The 20,879-nt window shown below is 43.1% G+C and overlaps 1 protein-coding gene across 3 annotated transcripts; it reads left to right on the top strand.

Annotated features, from left to right (window-relative positions):
* Positions 1-4,047: 4,047 nt before the first annotated feature.
* Positions 4,048-20,598, top strand: LOC149453333 (uncharacterized). Of its 3 annotated transcripts, XM_089688463.1 has the most exons (7): positions 4,048-4,262; positions 4,340-5,343; positions 5,439-5,580; positions 5,927-6,018; positions 6,108-6,198; positions 7,893-8,738; positions 18,986-20,598. In XM_089688463.1, exons 3-7 carry the CDS (start codon positions 5,451-5,453, stop codon positions 19,744-19,746), a joined length of 1,920 nt encoding a protein of 639 aa, XP_089544589.1. In that variant the 5' UTR covers positions 4,048-4,262; positions 4,340-5,343; positions 5,439-5,450; the 3' UTR covers positions 19,747-20,598. The 3 variants fall into 3 exon arrangements, with proteins under 3 accessions (XP_089544589.1, XP_089544588.1, XP_089544587.1); XM_089688462.1 differs by lacking the exons at positions 4,048-4,262; positions 4,340-5,343; positions 5,439-5,580; ... (1 more) ...; positions 6,108-6,198; positions 7,893-8,738 and adding exons at positions 14,456-14,587; positions 16,010-16,131; positions 16,248-16,651; positions 16,752-16,878 and having other exon boundaries at positions 18,761-20,598; XM_089688461.1 differs by lacking the exons at positions 4,048-4,262; positions 4,340-5,343; positions 5,439-5,580; ... (1 more) ...; positions 6,108-6,198; positions 7,893-8,738 and adding exons at positions 14,456-14,587; positions 16,010-16,131; positions 16,248-16,651; positions 16,752-16,878 and having other exon boundaries at positions 18,758-20,598.
* The last annotated feature ends 281 nt before the right edge of the window (positions 20,599-20,879 follow it).

Raw genomic sequence — 20,879 nt, 5'->3', positions numbered from 1 at the left:
CAGGAGCATCAGATTAATGACTTCATATCTTGCAAAACGGAGGGAGTCGTTTATTGCTTGGAATGTGAATGTGGGCTCCAATACATAGGCAGGACAAAGAGACCATTATGGAAAAGGCTAAGAGAGCATGTCCAGAATATTAATAAAGGATTTCCAAAACACAGTGTTTCGAGACATTTTGCACTATGTCATAATAAGGATCCCAGTAAAATGAAATTTTGGGGGATTGAAAGGTTTAAAAAACACTGGAGGGGGACTAACAAAATTAAATCCCTTAGCCAGGCCGAGTCTAGGTGGATTTATTCTATGAATACGCAAGTCCCCAAAGGGCTAAACGTTGAGTTTGACTTGAATAGTTTCATTAGTGATTATTGAGAGGTTGTATATACTCCTTTTTTGCCCATTAAGGATACTTTGAGGATAATAAGTGAAGGATTTGCTATTATTAGTAGTATTTATTGTCGTTATTATCTTTTATTAGTACTAATCATGTTTAATTTTTATAAGGTGAAGGGAGAGTAAGTTTTTTTTCCCCCATCATGTCTATATATTTCTTGATTGTATTTTTATTATTTTTACCAATTTTATTGCTTATTATGTAAATGTGTGGGTAGATTGTATGACGTAGGGAACTATGGCGGTATTTTTATATATATTTTTATATATATTTTTATTTTTATTTTCATATATATATATTTTTTAGTATTAAAATTTTTTAAATTATTTTTTGAATTATGGGTATCATCTTAATATATTCCCCAGAGAGGTGGTTTGATCATTTATGTATTTAGTGTTATGAAATTACAGGGTTATCCCCTTAGTTTATCCCCTAGAGATGTGGATTGATTATTTATTTACTTATGGTATTTCTAATTTAATCTAGCAGTATACATTTTATTGTTTTTTTATTATTTAATTCCCCAATAAAGGTTTACCGATTTGTAGGATCCCCTGATGGGAGATTCTCCCATTGATTTTACGTTGTAATATGCGGCAGGCTATATGATAGGAGGGAGACGGGAAAATGGCCGCCGTTGATAATAGGAGAGGTAGTCGGGAAAATGGCGTGGGTACGGTGGAGTGCATGAGAGGCGGGCCTCCAGCGATGTTATTACATTGGGTCCAGTATAAAGGGAGGAACTGCGCTCGTAGGGTGTTACCCAGATGAAGTCACGAGTAGACGGTGACGTAACGCGTAGGTACGCGAGTCCGTAGTTCCGGTGCGTGGTGACGCATTTCCGGCGGGAGACGCCATCTTGCTACACCCAAGAGGTCCCATTCGCATGCAGTACACCCACACATCAGTGAGGAGGGAAGATTGTCTGCAATGTGAGTGTTATCCTTTTTTACTCTTTGGAAATAAAAACAAGTGGATTTAATACTACACTTAGAGAGTTTCTTTTTTGGCTCACTGGTTGGTGAGCTACTACTCCCCAGGACTGCCCTGACTGACTAGGGGCTCTTTTGGAATTCTGCTGAGGAGATCCAGGGAAGGAAGGAAGCTGCTGGCCATTACAAATATAAGGATCCAGGTGATCCTGCAAGCCTGTTGGCCCTTCGGGGTCAGTAGGAGGAGGTGAGGGGGCAATTTAGCCATTTATGGAAGGAGTTTTGACACAGTCACGGCTTTATTCATCATCACAGCTGCACACCGCATGAATATATTTTTTCACTGAAAGGACATTGTTCTTAATTTAAACACGTATGTGGTTTTATTTGTGTGGCACTGTGTGAACACCACTATAGTTTTTTTCCTTATTGGACATTTTTTTGAAGCATTATTTACTTATGTATGCACATTATGTTTATGATCATGGTTTGGCACTTAAATTCCTGTTTTTGATTAAGGGTTGGCACTAATATTTATCACTGTTGAATGTTTTTTTTGTCATTTGTATCATTTTTGAGCGCTGCACTATTCTTTCACAATCCTAAATATAGAACCATTTATCCAACCGTCCATCCAGAGCCTCTGGTTTACAGACCGGATACGTCCTAAATATAGAACCATTTATCCAACCGTCCATCCAGAGCCTCTGGTTTATAGACTGATACATCCTAAATATAGAACCATTTATCCAACCGTCCATCCAGAGCCTCTGGTTTACAGACCGGATACGTCCTAAATATAGAACCATTTATCCAACCGTCCATCCAGAGCCTCTGGTTTATAGACCGGATACGCCCTAAATCTAGAACCATTTATCCAACTGTACATCCAGAACTGCCATTTTTATTTCAATAACACTAACAATGGTACATATTTTGTTCCACTGATGCTTTAACAATTCAAATCAAATACTAAAAATAACCCTTCAAGACAAAAGTTTTTATAAAATATAATTAGTGCCAAAGAGTTTTTTCCTTGGACTGAGTATACGGCATAGTTTTGGGATATACATTTTTGCAAAACAATGTTGTATCTCTGGTGTTTTTAATGCTTTTATGTATCATGAATTTTAAGACCGTCAATTTATTTCAATTATATTTTTTCATTGTTTGACTGTTTATTTGCATGTGATACTAGGAAGATGTTGTCATATAAACACGCAGGCTGCTGTTTGTATTTTATCCACAAGGTGAAGATCGTACTTATTGTCAGTGGAACACAATGGCTTACACTGATGTGATGGCACAGAGACTAGTGTGCTGGTGATCAGGAACCCTGTTCATGGCTGCACTGGTCTGGCAACACTGGCACTGTTGTGGCAGCAATCAGGAACTGTTGCTGGCTTACACTGATCTGATAACACTGGGGCTGGCGTGGTGGCAGGTAGGAAAACTGTTGCTGATCTGGCAACCGTGGCAACAGTGGGACTAGTGTGGCAGCAATCAGGGATACCTCTGCTAACTGTACTGGTCCGATGACACTTAGACTGGTAAGGCAGTAATCAGGAACACTGTTGCTGGCTGTGCTCGTTGCCACTGGCACTGACGTGGCAGCAATCGAGACTGCTGGCTTGGTGGTGGTCAGGAACACTGCTGATGACTACATTGTCCTGGAGACTCTGGGGATGGTGTGGCGATGATCAGGAACATTACTGGTCTGGTGAGACTGAAACTGGTATGGCAGTGATCAGGAACACTGTTGCTGGCTTACACGGGTCTGGTGACAATGGGACTTGTGTGGTAGCTGCACTGGTCGGGTGACACAGGGGCTTGTGCAGTGGTGATCAGAAACACTGTTGCTGGCTGCACTGACCTGCTGACACTGGGACTGGTGTAGCAGCAATCAGCTACACTGTTGATCTGGTCTTGTGATGCTATACAGGTGTGGTGGCAATCAGGAACATGGTTGCTGGCTTGCAATGGTCTGATGACATTAACACTGGTGTGGTGGTGATCAGGAACACTGCTGATGACTACATTGTTCTGGAGACTCTGAGGCTGGTGTGGCAGTGATCAGGAACACCGTTGCTGGTTTACACTGGTCTAGTCTCACTTGGACTGGTGTGGAGATGATCAGGAACATTATTGAGGACTTACACTGGTATGGAGACTCTGGGACTGGTGTGGCAGAGATCAGGAACATTGTTGCTGGCTTACACTGGTCTAGTCTCAGTTGGACTGGTGTGGAGATGATCAGGAACATTATTGAGGACTTGCACTGGTCTGGAGACTCTGGGATTGCTGGGGCAGCAATCAAGAACTCTGTTTCTGGCCACACTGGTCTGGAAACATGGGAACTGGTGTAGTGGCGATCAGGAACACTGAAACTGGCTGCACGTTTGGTGACACTATACTGCTGTGGCTAGTGATTAGAGACACTGGCTGGCTGCACTGGCATACAGAGTTTCATTCATTCAGAGAAGCCAGACAGTGTCTGTAATCACTAGTCACAGCAGTTCCTGTTCATGTTCGTATGCTTAGTTACCCTACACTCAAAAAAGTATCTGAGGTGTTTTTGGGGTGTATTCAGACATTTTTGACCCCACATACTTCAACGGGAGTGCTTGTAAACGCAATAATTTCTCTCCTCCTACAGAACTGCTCTCCTCCTCTTACCCAGCCCGAGACACAAACTCCTAAACCTGATACATGCACAAGGAACCTGAACAAGGACTGGGGAAAAAAAACTTCAAAATCACCAGGAAAATGATCTGCTCAGATGTGAATGCCGAATTCATTTCTGGAGACTTTTTGCCTGGAAGTAATGTCATCTGCAGACAGGAAATGATGTCATCTACAGCCAGGAGGTTTCGGGTGAAAGGAACGCTTGGAGGAAGTAGAGGCAGATATTGCTGGAACTGGCAGCAGAGGAGGTATTAAGATGTTATTTCATGTTTATGCCCAGTAAACCCTCCCCCCCCCCCGTCATGTCTGTCATCTTCCTTCATAGTCACTGCGATGTCCGTCCTCTTCTTCCATAGTCACCGCGATGTCCGTCCTCTTCTTCCATAGTCACCGCGATGTCCGTCCTCTTCTTCCATAGTCACCGCGATGTCCGTCCTCTTCTTCCATAGTCACCGCGATGTCCGTCCTCTTCTTCCGTAGTCACCGTGATGTCCGTCCTCTTCCTCCGTAGTCACCGTGAAGTCCGTCCTCTTCCTCCGTAGTCACCGTGAAGTCCGTCCTCTTCCTCCGTAGTCACCGTGAAGTCCGTCCTCTTCCTCCGTAGTCACCGTGAAGTCCGTCCTCTTCCTCCGTAGTCACCGTGAAGTCCGTCCTCTTCCTCCGTAGTCACCGTGAAGTCCGTCCTCTTCCTCCGTAGTCACCGTGAAGTCCGTCCTCTTCCTCCGTAGTCACCGTGAAGTTCGTTCTCTTCCTCCATAGTCACTGTCCTTCCTTTTCCTCTATATTCACCTAGATGTCCGTCCTCTTCCTCCATAGTCACTGTCCTTCCTTTTCCTCTATAGTCACCGAAATGTCCGTCCTCTTCCTCCATAGTCACTGTGATGTCCCTCCTCTTCCTCCATCCTCTTTCTCCATAGTCACTGTGACTTCTGTTATTTCCAATAAAGTAAGGGATGTGTCTGGATGGTGACTGTATCATTGTGTGTGTCAGGTTCCTATAAGGTGTCAGGGTGTCACTGTCTATTTCTCCATGGAGGAGTGGGAGTATTTAGAAGGACACAAGGACCTCTACAAGGACGTCATGATGGACAATCAGCCGCCCCTCACATCACCGGGTAAGAGGAGACTTTATTGTAAAGGAGAGAGCAGTACGGAGGGTCCACCTAGATCCCCCATCATCTGATAAACACATAGAAACAATGGATTCCGTCAGTGTGTGTGTTTCCTACAGATGGATCCAGTCATGGGAACCCACCAGAGAGATGTCCCCATCCTCTGTATTCCTGGGATTCCACACAGGAACATCCCATCATCCCTCACCATCGCCAGGTAGATCACAAAAATGACTGGACGGTATAAAATTATACTCTCAGCATATTGGTCCTCACACTTAAAGATTCATTTTTAAATTTTTGTTGGTTTAGCATGAAGAACAGATGTACGTGAAGGTTGTGGTTAAAGAGGAAGAGGAGGTGATATCTATGATAAATTATCAGGAATCTACAGAGGAAGTAGAGATGATGATGCCAACTAAAGAGAAGGAATCTTCTTTGTGTATCCACACTGGTGAGTGATGAACACTAAATACAGAAACTGTTTAAGTATATAGATTGATGATTCAGAATTTGTAGACCTTCATATCAGGTAATATGATCTCTACAACGACGTAATGAGAGAGAATCACATTCCCCTCATATCACCGGGTAAGAGGAGACTTTAGTGTGTGTATTTAGAAGGACACAAGGACCTCTACAAGGACGTCATGATGGACAATCAGCCGCCCCTCACATCACTGGGTAAGAGGAGACTTTATTGTAAAGGAGAGAGCAGTACGGAGGGTCCACCTAGATCCCCCATCATCTGATAAACACGTAGAAACAATGGATTCAGTCAGTGTGTGTGTTTCCTACAGATGGATCCAGTCATGGGAACCCACCAGAGAGATGTCCTCTGTATTCCCGGGATTCCACACAGGAAGGTCACACCATCCCTCACCATCATCAGGTAGGTGGGACTGAGCATGTAGACATAAAAGCATATCTTAATCTATGAGATTTCAATATTCCATGTAATCTATCATCTTTGGGGTTTAGGGTGAAGAACTGAAAATCATCAAAGTTGAGGTTAAAGAGGAAGAAGAAGATCAGTGGTCGATGAAGGAATCTTCTCTACACATGGACACAAGTAAGTAGTAAATATTAAAGTGGTATTAAACCCAAAAGCAAACATTTATTATATTTAAGCTTGCCAGTTCTTAGATGTGACCATATGTACACCATATGGAAGGTCCATCTCCATTCCTCAATATAACGTCATGTTCCCAACAAATGAGGAGGAGATACTGGACACCATATGGAATGTCCATCTCCATTCCTCAATATAACATCATGTTCCCAACAAATGAGGAGGAGATACTGGACAGCATATGAAAGGTCCATCTCCATTCCTCAATATAACGTCATGTTCCCAACAAATGAGGAGGAGATACTGGACACCATATGAAAGGTCCATCTCCATTCCTCAATATAACGCCATGTTCCCAACAAGTGAGGAGATACTGGACACCATATGAAAGGTCCATCTCCATTCCACAATATAACGTCATGTTCCCAACAAATGAGGAGGAGATACTGGACACCATATGAAAGGTCCATCTCCATTCCTCATTATAACGTCATGTTCTCAAGAATTGAGGAGGAGATACTGGACACCATATGAAAGGTCCATCTCCATTCCTCAATATAACATCATGTTGCCAACAAATGAGGAGGAGATACTGGACACCATATGAAAGGTCCATCTCCATTCCTCAATATAACATCATGTTCCCAACAAATGAGGAGGAGATACTAGACACCATATGGAAGGTCCATCTCCATTCCTTAATATAACGTCATGTTCCCAACAAATGAGGAGGAGATAATGGACACCATATGAAAGGTCCATCTCCATTCCTCAATATAACGTCATGCTTCCAACAAATGATGAAATACTGGACACCATATGAAAGGTCCATCTCCATTCCACAATATAACGTCATGTTCCCAACAAATGAGGAGGAGATACTGGACACCATATGAAAGGTCCATCTCCATTCCACAATATAACTTCATGTTCCCAACAAATGAGGAGGAGATACTGGACACCATATGAAAGGTCCATCTCCATTCCTCATTATAACGTCATGTTCTCAAGAATTGAGGAGGAGATACTGGACACCATATGAAAGGTCCATCTCCATTCCTCAATATAACATTATGTTCCCAACAAATGCGGAGGAGATACTGGACACCATATGAAAGGTCCATCTCCATTCCTCAATATAACATCATGTTCCCAACAAATGAGGAGATACTGGACACCATATGAAAGGTCCATCTCCATTCCTCAATATAACATCATGTTCCCAACAAATGAGGAGGAGATACTGGACACCATATGAAAGGTCCATCTCCATTCCTCAATAGAACGTCATGTTCCCAACAAATGAGGAGGAGATACTGGACACCATATGAAAGGTCCATCTCCATTTCTCAATATAACGTCATGTTCCCAACAAATGAGGAGGAGATACTGGACACCATATGGAAGGTCCATCTCCATTCCTCAATATAACGTCATGTTCCCAACAAATGAGGAGGAGATACTGGACACCATATGGAAGGTCCATCTCCATTCTCACAGTAACAATGTCATGAATTCACAAAGTTACTCAGTGTGATTTGGTTGCTTTGTCTGGTTTTTGTTCATCATTTTCCGTCTGATTGCACCCGCTTGCTTGGCAGAGCTCCAATATTTAGTGCTAGATACATATATATGACTCCTGAATGGAAGGTTTCAGAAATTCTTACAGCATTTATTGTAAAATTGTTTTTCAGCAGATGGCCATAATATCTGTGATATGTCTGAAGAATCCTCTGATAACTCACATACCAGGACTCTAAGATCTCACAGTACTGATACTTTAATAGGTAGTTCATTTTCATGCTCAGTGTGTGGGAAATGTTTCACAGAAAACAGAGACCTCCTTCAGCACAAGAAATGTCACACTGATGAGTGTCCCTATTCATGTTCAGAGTGTGGGAAATGTTTCACTCAGAAAGGAAACCTTGTTAAGCATCGAAGAATTCACACAGGTGAGCGTCCCTTTTCTTGTTCAGAGTGCGGAAAGTGTTTTGCTGAGAAAGGAAGCCTTGTAAAACACCAGAAAATACACACAGGTGAACGTCCCTATTCATGTTCAGAGTGTGAGAAATGTTTCACTGAGAAAAAGAGTCTTCTTAGACACCAGAGAAGTCACACAGGTGAGCGCCCTTATTCATGTTCAGAGTGCGGGAAAAGTTTCATTTGGAAATGGTCACTTGTGACACACCAGAAGATTCACACAGGTGAGCGTCCCTATTCATGTTCAGAGTGCTGGAAATCTTTCATTCTGAAAGGAGACCTTGTTAAACACCAGAAAGTTCACACGGGTGAGCGTCTTTATTCCTGTTCAGAGTGCGGGAGTTGTTTCACTGAGAAAAACAGCCTCATTAGACACCAAAGAAGTCACACGGGTGAGCGTCCCTATTCATGTTCAGAGTGCGGGAAAGGTTTCACCCAGAAAGAGAAACTAATTAGACACCAGAGAATTCACACGGGTGAACGTCCTTATTCATGTTCGGAGTGCGGGAAAAGATTCATTCAGAAAAATGCACTTGTGTCACATCAGAAGATTCACGAGCGTGCGAGTGTGCGTCCTTATTCGTGTACAGAGTGCGGGAAATGTTTTGGTTACAAAAAATTACTTCTTGCACACCAGAAAATTCACAGGAGATAACAACCTTTCTCGTGTTCAGATTGGTGCGTTGGGGGCGGGGCAAAAATTATGGCGATTCGATCCTCTAAACGTACAGCTCTGACCCGGTCCCGCACTCACACAGACCGCATCATAGATCTGAACTGTGCTGATACACGGCCAGATCTGACCACACACGGACAACACGTTTCATTGGTCGATATCGGATTGTGGACATTATTGGCCTTTTTATGTTCTGCTGAAGAAGCCGTCTTGTCATTGGTCCAACCGATAATGGATACATTTTATATTCTTCAGTTACATGAGATTTGATGGAGATTTTATTGTTTGTTACTAATTCTGAATTTCCAAAAAATAAACAAGAATGCTCCGCACTTTACAGTACTCTCCCGGGTTTGTACACCAGCTGTGCCCATTATGAGGGGTTCCCACCATCTCTATTCTGAGTTCATAGTTCTGTACACCCGCTGTGCCCATTATGAGGGGTTCCCACCATCCCTGTGCTGAGTTCCTGGGTCTGTACGCCCGCTGTGCCCATTATGAGGGGTTCCCACCATCCCTGTGCTGAGTTCCTGGGTCTGTACGCCCGTTGTGCCCATTATGAGGGGTTCCCACCATCCCTGTGCTGAGTTCCCGAGTCTGTACACCCGCTGTGCCCATTATGAGGGTTCCCACCATCCCTGTGCTGAATTCCTTGGTCTGTACGCACGCTGTGCCCATTATGAGGGGTTTTCCACTATCCCTGTGCTGAGTTCTTGGGTCTGTACACCTGTGCTCATTATGAGGGGTTCCCACCATCTCTATGCTGAGTTCCCGGTTCTGTACACCCGCTGTGCCCATTATGAGGGGTTCCCACCATCCCTGTGCTGAGTTCCTGGGTCTGTACGCCCGCTGTGCCCATTATGAGGGGTTTCCACCACCCCTGTGCGAAGTTCCCGGGTCTGTACACCCGCTGTGTTCATTATGAGTGGTTCCCACCATCTTTGTGCAGTGTTCCCAGGTCTGTACATCTGCTGTACTCATTATGAGGGGTTCCCACTATCCCTGTGCTAAGTTCCCAGGTCTGTACATCTGCTGTGCTCATGAGGGGTTCCCACCATCCCTGTGCTGAGTTCCCGGGTCTGTACACCTGCTGTGTCCATTATTAGGGGTCCCCGCCATCCTTGTGCTGAGTCCCCAGGTTTGTACAACCGCTGTACCCAATATGTGGGGTTCCCACCATCCCTGTGCTTAGTTTCAGAGTCTGTACCCCTGCTGTCCCCATTATGAGGGGTTCCCACCATACCTGTGCTGAGTTCCTGGGACTGTACAGCCGCTGTGCCCATTATGAGGGGTTCCCACCATCCTTGTGCTTAGTTACCGGGTCTGTACCCCTGCTGTGCCCATTATGAGGGGTTCCCACCATCTTTGTGCTGTGTTCCCAGGTCTATACACCGGCTGTGCCCATTATGAGGGGCTTCCACTATCACTGTGCTGAGTTCCTGGGTCTGTACTAAAACTGCACGGAGCAATATCTGGTACAGCTCTGCATGGAAACCAATCAGCGTCCAAGTTTTATTGTCAAAGTTAAATTGAATAAGCTGAAGGTAAAAGCTGACTGGCTACCAGGCACGGCTGTATCAGATTTTCAGTGCACCAGTTTTGTACATCTTCCCCATAGAGAGGTCCAAAACCCAAGGAGAACCTGCCTTTTAAGAGGCATAAATTTCACATCTAATTTCCTAACTACCTATCACATTTTGGAGGTCCTGGAGCACCAGTACGACAGAAACACCCACAAGATTTGGAAAGTAGACTCTCCAAGATACAGTGCCTTGAAAAAGTTTTCACACCCCTTGACATTTTCCATATTTTTGTCATGTTACAACCAAAAATGAAAATGTATTTATTGGGATTGGATGTGATAGACCAACACAAAGTGGCACATAATTGTGAAGTGGAAGGAAACTGATAAATGGTTTTCAAAATTTTTTATAAATAAATATCTGAAAAGTGTGGCGTGCATTTGTATTCAGCCTCCTTTACTCTGATACCCCTAACTAAAATCTAGTGGAACCAACTGCCTTCAAAAGTCACCTCATTAGTAGATAGAATCCTCCTGTGTGTCATGTGATCTCAGTATAAATCCAGTTGTTCTGTGAAGTCCTCAGAAGTTTGTTAGAGAACATTAGTGAACAAACCGCATCATGAAGGCCAAGGAACACACCAGACCGGTCAGGGATAAAGTTGTGGAGAAGTGTAAAGTAGGGTTAGGTTGTAATAAAATCTCCCAAGCTTTGACCATCTCACGGAGCACTGTTCAATCCATCATCTGAAAATGGAAAGAGTACGGCACAACTGCCAACCTACCGAGACATGGCCGTCCACCTAAACTGATTGGCCGGGCAAGGAGAGCATTCATCAAAGAAGCAGTCAAGAGGCCCATGGGAACTCTGGAGGAGCTGCTCAGGTGGGGGAATCTGTCCACAGGATAACCATTAGTGGTGCACTCCACAAATCTGGCCTTTATGGAAGAGTGGCAAGAAGAAAGACATTGTTGGAGGAAAGCCATAAAAAGTCCCATCTGCAGTTTGTGAGAAGCCATGTGGGGGACACAGTAAGCATGTGGAAGAAGGGGCTCTGGTCAGAGGAGACCAAAGTTGAACCTTTTTCACCTAAAAGCAAACGCTATGTGTGGGGGAAAACTAACACTGTCCATCCCCCTGAACACACCATCCCCACCGTGAAACATTCTACTCCTTCCAAACATGGGGGGACTTTTTTTTGCAGCCTAGATGCATAAAGGAACCTAAAACCCAAGGAGCACCTTTGGGCTTCCAAGCGGCATAAATTATATATCTGCTTTCCTAAATACCTATCACATTTTTGGAGACCCTGGAGCACAGGACAGTAAAAACACCCACATAATTACCAGATTTTGCTGAAAAAACACCCAAGGTATTTTGTAAAGAGGCATGATAAATCTTTTGAAGGTTTAATTTTTTTTTTTAATGGGAATACCAGAGGTGTGAGACTTTTTTTTACTGCTTAGAAGCTTAGAGGGGTCCAAATCCAAGGAGCACCTTTAGGCTTTTTAGGTTTGTTGCTTCTGATTTGCTGTCTAACTATCCAATTTATTGAGGCTCTGAAGTGCCAGGAAAGAAGAAACAGAGCCTCTGGTTTATAGACCGGATACGTCCTAAATATAAATCTTTCCTCCAAAACACAGACCTGACTGGAGAGGTGAGGAGGATTCTGGGAGGTCACATGACATCACTCTTACCTCTATTAATAAATCACGGGCCTGACCGGAGAGGTGAGGAGGATTCTGGGAGGTCACATGACATCACTCTAATCTCTATTAATAAAACACAGACCTGACCGGAGAGGTGAGGGGGATTCTGGGAATATTATACATATACGTATATTATCTTACTATTTAGTATAATAGAGCTGGGTATAGAAGGTGAAGATCATGTGACCTGATATGGGGGAGATTCTGTGTGAAAGTTATAAAGTCTACAATCTATAGTTTATATATTAAAAATGAATCCTGATATTCTGACAGCCTGTCTCCATTCTTGAGGCCCCAAAATGCCAGGACAGTACAAGCACCCTCCAAATGACCCCTTTTTTGGAAAGTAGCCAGTTCAAGGTATTTAGTAAGAGGCACGGTGAGTTTCTCGAGTTTGTCGATTTGTTTTTTTACAAGAATCTCTTTGGAAAAATAAGAAATGTAGTCAAATTTGGTTTTGTCTCACAAAGTTGTCATTTCAACAAGTTATTTCTCACCCTCACCGTGGGTTTATTTACAGATGCATCACAAAACACATTCTGCTGCTCCTTCCAAGCATGGGGATACCGCATGTGTGATAATTTTAAGCTGCCTAGACACAGAGGGGTTCAAAATCAAAAGAGCACCTTCAGCATGTTATCCTATGTGTCCATGCACACATAGACTGTAAATACGCTCTAACGCTGAAAACCGCAGCAAATACATCACAAAACACATTCTGCTGCTCCTTCCAAGCATGGGGGTACCGCATGTGTGAGACTTTTAGGCTGCCTAGACACAGAGGGGTTCAAAATCCAAGGAGCACCTTCAGGCTTTCAGTCCTCATGCACACTAGATGTTTTTACAGCGGCTGTTTTTGGCTTTTGACATTTTTTTCTACAGCTAGTAAAATCCCCAGCATGTTCTCCTATGTGTCCATTCACACATAGACTGCAAAAAAGCTCTAACGCTGAAAAACGCAGCAAATACATCACAAAACACATTCTGCTGCTCCTTCCAAGTATGAGGATACCGCAGGTGTGAGACTTTTAAGCTGCCTAGACACAGAGGGGTTCAAAATCCAAGGAGAACCTTCAGCATGTTATCCTATGTGTCCATGCACACATAGACTGTAAAAACGCTCCAAAGCTGAAAACCGCGGCAAATACATCACAAAACACATTCTGCTGCTCCTTCCAAGCATGGGGATACCTCATGTGTGAGACTTTTAAGCTGCCTAGACACAGGGGTTCAAAAACACTTTTGCTGGCTTACACTGATCTTGTGACACCAGGACTGGTTTGGCTAGCAATCAGCAGCACTGTTGCAGGCTTGCAGTGGCAACACTGGAACTGGTAAGACATCAATCAGGAACACTGTTACTGGCTTAGACAGCCCTGGTTTGCCAGTTTTCATGAACACTTTTGTTTGCATACTCTGTTTTGGTAACACTGGGACTGGTGTGTTGGCGATCGGGAACACTGCTTCTGTCTTGGTCACTGGTCTGGGGACATTGAGACTCATGCTGGTGATTGGGAACACTGTTTCTGTCTTGGTCACTGGTTTGGAATCATTCGGACTCATGCTGGTGATCAGGAACATTGTTTCTAACTTGGTCTTGGTCACTGGTCTGGGGACATTGGGACTTATGCTGGTGATCGGGAACACTGCTTCTAACTTGGTCTTGGTCATTGGTCTGGGGACATTGGGACTCATGCTGGTGATTGGGAACACTGCTTCTAACTTGGTCTTGGTCACTGGTCTGGGGACATTGGGACTCATGCTGGTGATTGGGAACATTGTTTCTAACTTGGTCTTGGTCACTGGTATGGGGACATTGGGACTCATGCTGGTGATCGGGAATATTTTTTCTAACTTGGTCTTGGTCACTGGTCTGGGGACATTGGGACTCATGCTGGTGATTGGGAACACTGTTTCTAACTTGGTCTTGGGACATTGGTATGGTGATAGTGAACTGGAGTTGGTAGTGATCAGGGACTTTGGTTGGCTGCTCCGGTGTCTGTGCCGATCACTGGGATAGCACTCTATTTCCTCTCACAGCCAATCGGTGTAAGAGAAAACAGATCGGTGACTCCAACGTGCAGCCGTTGTGATGGCTGTGATTGGTCACAGCGATCACATTGGACAGGGCCTGGCTGTTCCCAGCTCTGTGATCTGCCATGTATCATGGATAGAGTGATTACAGAGCGTGTCCTAGAGGGCGCACATGAGCAGTGCAGAGGGGAGGCCATTCTAATACAGTCACCTATCTTCAGGAGTCAACTGTCTTGTATGGAAAGTGGCCAGATGCCAAAACTGAAGAACAATCCATGGAGCAACTTTCAAAGTATTTAAAAACACAAGTTGCAGTTGGTACTTTTATCCACCAGGTGCTGATCTCACTTATCGGCAGTGCTGGGGGGTGCAGACAGGAAGTGACTTACTGCAGTTGGGCGGTGCCTACAGAGAAGACAGTTTGCAGGAAGAAGAGGAGGATATCCTTGCAATCGGCAGCATAGGAGGTAATAAGAGTTATTTTATATTTACATCCAGTAACCCCCCTGTCATGTCTGTCCTCTTCCTCCAACATCACTGTGACGTCTTTTACCTCCAGCAGATACTACTATACAGACGTATATATAGAGTATATTTAATATGAACAGAGACACATCCTACATATAGAGCCATTTATCCAACGGTCCATCCAGAACCTCTGGTTTATAGACCGGATACTTCCTAAATATAGAACCATTTATCCAACCGTCCATCCAGAGCCTCTGGTTTATAGACCGGATACATCCTAAATATAGAGCCATTTATCCAACCGTCCATCCAGAGCCTCTGGTTTATAGACCGGATACGTCCTAAATATAGAACCATTTATCCAACCGTCCATCCAGAGCCTCTGGTTTATAGACCGGATACGTCCTAAATATAGAACCATTTACCCAACCGTCCATCCAGAGCCTCTGGTTTATAGACCGGATACGTCCTAAATATAGAACCATTTATCCAACCGTCCATCCAGAGCCTCTGGTTTATGGACCGGATACCTCCTAAATATAGAACCATTTATCCAACCGTCCATCCAGAGCCTCTGGTTTATAGACCGGATACGTCCTAAATATAGAACCATTTATCCAACCGTCCATCCAGAGCCTCTGGTTTATGGACCGGATACCTCCTAAATATAGAGCCATTTATCCAACCGTCCATGCAGAGCCTCTGGTTTATAGACCGGATACGTCCTAAATATAGAACCATTTATCCAACCGTCCATCCAGAGCCTCTGGTTTATAGACCGGATACGTCCTAAATATAGAACCATTTATCCAACCGTCCATCCAGAGCCTCTGGTTTATAGACCGGATACGTCCTAAATATAGAACCATTTATCCAACCGTCCATGCAGAGCCTCTGGTTTATAGACCGGATACGTCTTCAATATAGAACCATTTATCCAACCGTCCATCCAGAGCCTCTGGTTTATAGACCGGATACGTCCTAAATATAGAACCATTTATCCAACCAACCATACAGAGCCTCGGGTTTATAGACCGGATACATGGTGCATAGAACATGAAAGAATATCTCCCCATCCAGAACACAGAAATAAAAAATCTTGATAGAACTTCTATTCCTTCTCCAGTCATTCCAAGGCTAAAATAAAAGATTTGTTCTTTAAAAGCAGTCTAAGGTGTCAGAACTCTGCAGACATTATTCATCCCGGTACAGTCCAGAAAATTCTCAGTTTATTTTCCTTCTACAGAGTGGAGAGTCCTGTATAGATCAGGAGGAGGTGAAGACGATTCTGGAAGGGTCACATGACATTATTTTTATCTATGTAATTAAAATATTGTTCTATCTGGAGATGTGAGGAGGAATATAGGAGGTCAGGAGTGACACTTGTTAATTTTCCCTCTACTTTACAATTCTGTGTATAGAGAGAAAGCATCTGATGATCCATTATCACCCAGCAGCTAGGAGGAGTGGGAGTATTAAAAAGGACACAAGGACCTCTACAAGGACGTCATGATGGACAATCATCCGCCCCTCACATCACCGGGTAAGAGGAGACTTTATTGTAAAGGAAAGAGCAGTACGGAGGGTCCACCTAGATCCCCCATCATCTGATAAACACATAGAAACAATGGATTCAGTCAGTGTGTGTGTTTCCTACAGATGGATCCAGTCATGGGAACCCACCAGAGAGATGTCTCCGTCCTCTGTATTCCCGGGATTCCACACAGGAAGATCACACCATCCCTCACCATCATCAGGTAGATGGGTCCAGTCATGGGAACCCACCAGAGAGATGTCCCCGTCCTCTGTATTCCCAGGATTCCACACAGGAAGATCACACCATCCCTCACCATCATCAGGTAGATGGATCCAGTAATGGGAACCCAACAGAGAGATGTCCCCGTCCTCTGTATTCCCGGGATTCCACACGGAAGGATCACACCATCCCTCACCATCATCAGGTAGATGGATCCAGTAATGGGAACCCACCAGAGAGATGTCCCCGTCCTCTGTATTCCCGGGATTCCACACGGAAGGATCACACCATCCCCCACCATCATCAGGTAGGTTGAACTAAAGGGGGAAGTAAAAAATTATGAAGTGCAAAATGACATTCTTCTATATAATATTTTGGAAATGTATTCCACCATTTTTGGTGTTTAGGCTGAAATACAGAAAGATATTAAAAAGGAAGAAGAGACGTTGGTGAGTGGAGATCAGCAGTCTATGGAGGAGGGGGAGAGGATTATGAAAAGTAAAGCGGATGCATCTTCTCTACATATGGACACAAGTAAGTCACAAACACTAAATATAGAAACACTCTCCATTGTTATTTTACTTCTATGAGTATAAAGTATGTATTTACATTGTTACATCAGAGGAGAAAAGGTCTATGTGTACTGAATTCATCCAAGAGAAAAATTAAAATTTCAGAGCGGTATTTCTTCCAGAGGAGGACTAAATTCCCATATACTATAAAACTAGGCCTCTAGGTTAAAAAGTTTCCTTCCTGACCCCAAAAGGCAATCAGTTAACTCTTCAGATAAAAATTCTGAACATTAATACTAATCATATATAGTATTTGTAATAAGAACATCCAATCATTTTTTGAGTCATCTAGAACAAGACTGTTCTTCATCCAAAGAGCTCTAACAACAAAACACCTGTTCCGTATACAGAGGTTTTTTAAAATTTTATTTTATTTACATGCAATCTTTGCTGCGCAAAATGGTGAACGTGATATCCTTATTTCCAGGAAAGACTGAGAAACCTTTAAATGCTGATAGTAAGAACATCCTCAATGTACCTACGCCATTACCCAATGTACTGTGGGAAATTGTACACAATATGCGAGAATCATGAAAGGTCCATCTCCATTCCTCAGTATAATGTCATGTTCCCAACAAATGAGGAGCAGATACTGGACACCATATAAAAGGTCCATCTCCATTCCTCAATATAACGTCATGTTCCCAACAAATGAGGAGGAGATACTGGACACCATATAAAAGGTCCATCTCCATTCCTCAATATAACGTCATGTCCCCAACAAATGAGGAGGAGATACTGGACACCATATGAAAGGTCCATCTCCATTCCTCAATATAATGTCATGTCCCCAACAAATGAGGAGGAGATACTGGACACCATATGAAAGGTCCATCTGCATTCCTCAATATAACGTCATGTTCCCAACAAATGAGGAGGAGATACTGGACACCATATGAAAGGTCCATCTCCATTCCTCAATATAACGTCATATTCCCAACAAATGAGGAGATACTGGACACCATATGGAAGGTCCATCTCCATTCCTCAATATAATGTCACGTTCCCAACAAATGAGGAGGAGATACTGTACACCATATGAAAGGTCCATCTCCATTTCTCAATATAACGTCATGTTCCCAACAAATGAAGAGGAGATACTGTACACCATATGAAAGGTCCATCTCCATTCCTCAATATAACGTCATGTTCCCAACAAATGAGGAGGAGATACTGGACACCATATGAAAGGTCCATCTCCATTCCTCAATATAACGTCATGTCCCCAACAAATGAGGAGGAGATACTGGACACCATATGAAAGGTCCATCTCCATTCCTCAATATAACGTCATGTTCCCAACAAATGAGGAGATACTGGACACCATATGAAAGGTCCATCTCCATTCCTCAATATAACGTCATGTTCCCAACAAATGAGGAGATACTGGACACCATATGGAAGATCCATCTCCATTCCTCAGTATAACGTCATGTTCCCAACAAATGAGGAGGAGATACTGGACACCATATGGAAGGTCCATCTCCATTCCTCAATATAACGTCATGTTCCCAACAAATGAGTAGGAGATACTGGACATCATATGAAAGGTCCATCTCCATTCCTCAATATAACGTCATGTTCCCAACAAATGAGGAGGAGATACTGGACATCATATGGAAGGTCCATCTCCATTCTTCCATACCAGTGCCATCAATGCACAGTCACTCAGTGTGATTTGGTTTCCTTCTATCCTTTATCTACATTGAATTGATATTTGCTGTTCTGGTTGCTCCCACTGACCTGCCGGAGCTCAGAGATTTAGTTCTAGACCAACATATGACTCCTGAATGGAAGGCTTCGAAAATTCCAACAACATTGATTGTAAAATTGTTTTTCAGCAGATGGCCATAACGTCCAGAATACGTCTGAGGAATCTTCTGAGGAACCACATTCCAGGAATCTGAGATCTCACAGTACAGATCCTCTACCAGATCCATCTATTCCCGAGGAATCTTCTTCAGGTGAAGAAGGAGTTCACATAAAAGAGAGTTCCTTGTCATGTTCAGTGTGTGGGAAGGTTTTCACAAAAAAGAGAGAACTTCTTAGACATAAGAAATGTCACACAGCTGAGAGTCCCTATTCATGCACAGAGTGCGGGAAATCTTTCACTCTGAAAAACAATCTTATTAGACACCAGAAGATTCACTCAGGGCAGCGTCCACATTCATGTTCAGAATGCGGGAAATGTTTCTTTCGGAAAAACCATCTTCTTAAACATCTTAGAATGCACACGGGTGAACGCCCCTATCCCTGTTCAGAGTGTGGGAAATGTTTCACTGAGAAAAGAATTCTTCTTATACACCAAAGAAGCCACACTGGTGAGTGCCCTTATTCATGTTCAGAGTGCGGGAAATGTTTCCCCGAGAAAAAAACTCTTATTGCACACCAGAGATGTCACACGGGCGAGCTTCCCTTTTCGTGTTCTGAGTGCGGGAACGGTTTCACTGAGAAAAAAAGTCTTATTAGACACCAGAAGCTTCACACAGGGGAGCGTCCCTATTCCTGTTCAGAGTGCGGGAAAGGTTTCATTGCGAAAGAGAAACTTCTTGTACACCAGAGAGATCATACGGGCGAGCGTCCTTATGCGTGTTTGGAGTGTGGGAAAAGTTTCAATTGGAAATATGCATTCGACGCACACCAGAAGATTCACACGGGTGAGCGTCCTTATTCATGTTCAGAGTGCAGGAAATCCTTCATTCACAAAAAAGCCCTCGATGAGCACCAGAGAATTCACACGGGTGAGCGTCCTTATTCATGTTCAGAGTGCGGGAAATCTTTCATTCAGAAAGGAAGCCTTGTGCATCATCAGAGAATTCACACCAGCTAGCAACCTTTTTTCATGTTAACAGTGGTGTGTTGGGGGTGGGGCACAATACATTGCATGTTTTTCAGGGACAGATATGACCATACACGGACAACGCGTTTTATTCGTTGATATTGATTTCTGTACATTATTGTTCTTTTTATGCTTTACTGAAGAAGCCAGCTTGCCATTGGTCCAACCAATTTTATAGTTTATTATCTTCAGTTATACAGATTGTGGATTAGATTCTATCTCAGTTTTTATTGTTTGTTAACCCCTTGAAGACCGCCATGTTAAACCCCTTTCCTGTTGAGGCCATTTTTTTTTTAGTTTTCAGCACAGCGATCCTTTGACCGACAATTACTCGGTCATGCGACCCCCGAATTAATTTTATATCTTTTTTTTCTTTTTTTTTTTTGAGACATGTAAAACTTTCCTTTGCTTTTGTTTCTTCACCATTTTTAATATATAATGAAAAAAAACCCTGAAAATTTTGAATAAAAAAAAAACATTTTTCTTAGTTTCTCTTATAAATTTATGCAAATAAATAATTTTTCTTCATAAATTTAGTGAAAAAGTTCTTTTTCTAAAATAATGAGCAAATCGGTGTAAAATATTTAGTCTGTGTGGAAGTGACAGAGTCTACAAATTATGGGATATATTTTTGAAAATGAATCAGTCCCCGATGTTCTGGAGGCCTATCTCAATTCTTAAGGCCTTAAAATGCCAGGGCAGCACAAGCACCCCCCAAAATGATACCTCTATGGAAAGTAGATAGTCTGAGTAAGAAGCACGACGAGTTTGAAATTGTTGTAAATTTTTTACAGAATCTTTTTGGAAAATTAAAGAAATTTTAATAAAATTTTATTTGACAAAGTTGTCATTTTAACAAGTTATTTCTCACACACAACATGACCATACTGAGAATTACACCCTAAAACACATTATTTTACTCCTCCTGAGTATGGGAATACCTCAGGTGTGAGACTTTTTTACTGCTTAGAAGGGTCCAAATCCAAGGAGCACCTTTAGGCTTTCTAGGTTTATTATTTATTTCAGGTACTTCTATAGCGCTGTCAATTTACGCAGCGCTTAACATATATATTGTACACTTGCATCAGTCCCTAACCCTCAAGGGGCGTACAGTCTAAAGTCCC

The sequence above is a fragment of the Staurois parvus genome, unplaced genomic scaffold (genome assembly GCF_062004578.1).
Source record: "Staurois parvus isolate SC_StPar_1 unplaced genomic scaffold, SC_StPar_1.0 ptg000449l, whole genome shotgun sequence".
NCBI classification, from domain to species: Eukaryota; Metazoa; Chordata; class Amphibia; order Anura; family Ranidae; genus Staurois; species Staurois parvus.
The sequence above is the reverse complement of the archived record's forward strand: the minus strand, read 5'-3'. Positions and strand labels throughout refer to the sequence as shown.

What these genes read in the sequence shown, in the direction of transcription:
- LOC149453333 (XM_089688463.1), top strand. Translation starts at nt 5,451, where the DNA reads ATGTACGTGAAGGTTGTGGTTAAAGAGGAAGAGGAGGTGATATCTATG. An exon ending in CCATCCCTCACCATCATCAG is followed by an intron (nt 6,019 to 6,107) that starts GTAGGTGGGACT and finishes TTTGGGGTTTAG; the next exon opens with GGTGAAGAACTGAAAATCAT. An exon ending in ACATCAGAAGATTCACGAGC is followed by an intron (nt 8,739 to 18,985) that starts GTGCGAGTGTGC and finishes AATGTCACACAG; the next exon opens with CTGAGAGTCCCTATTCATGC.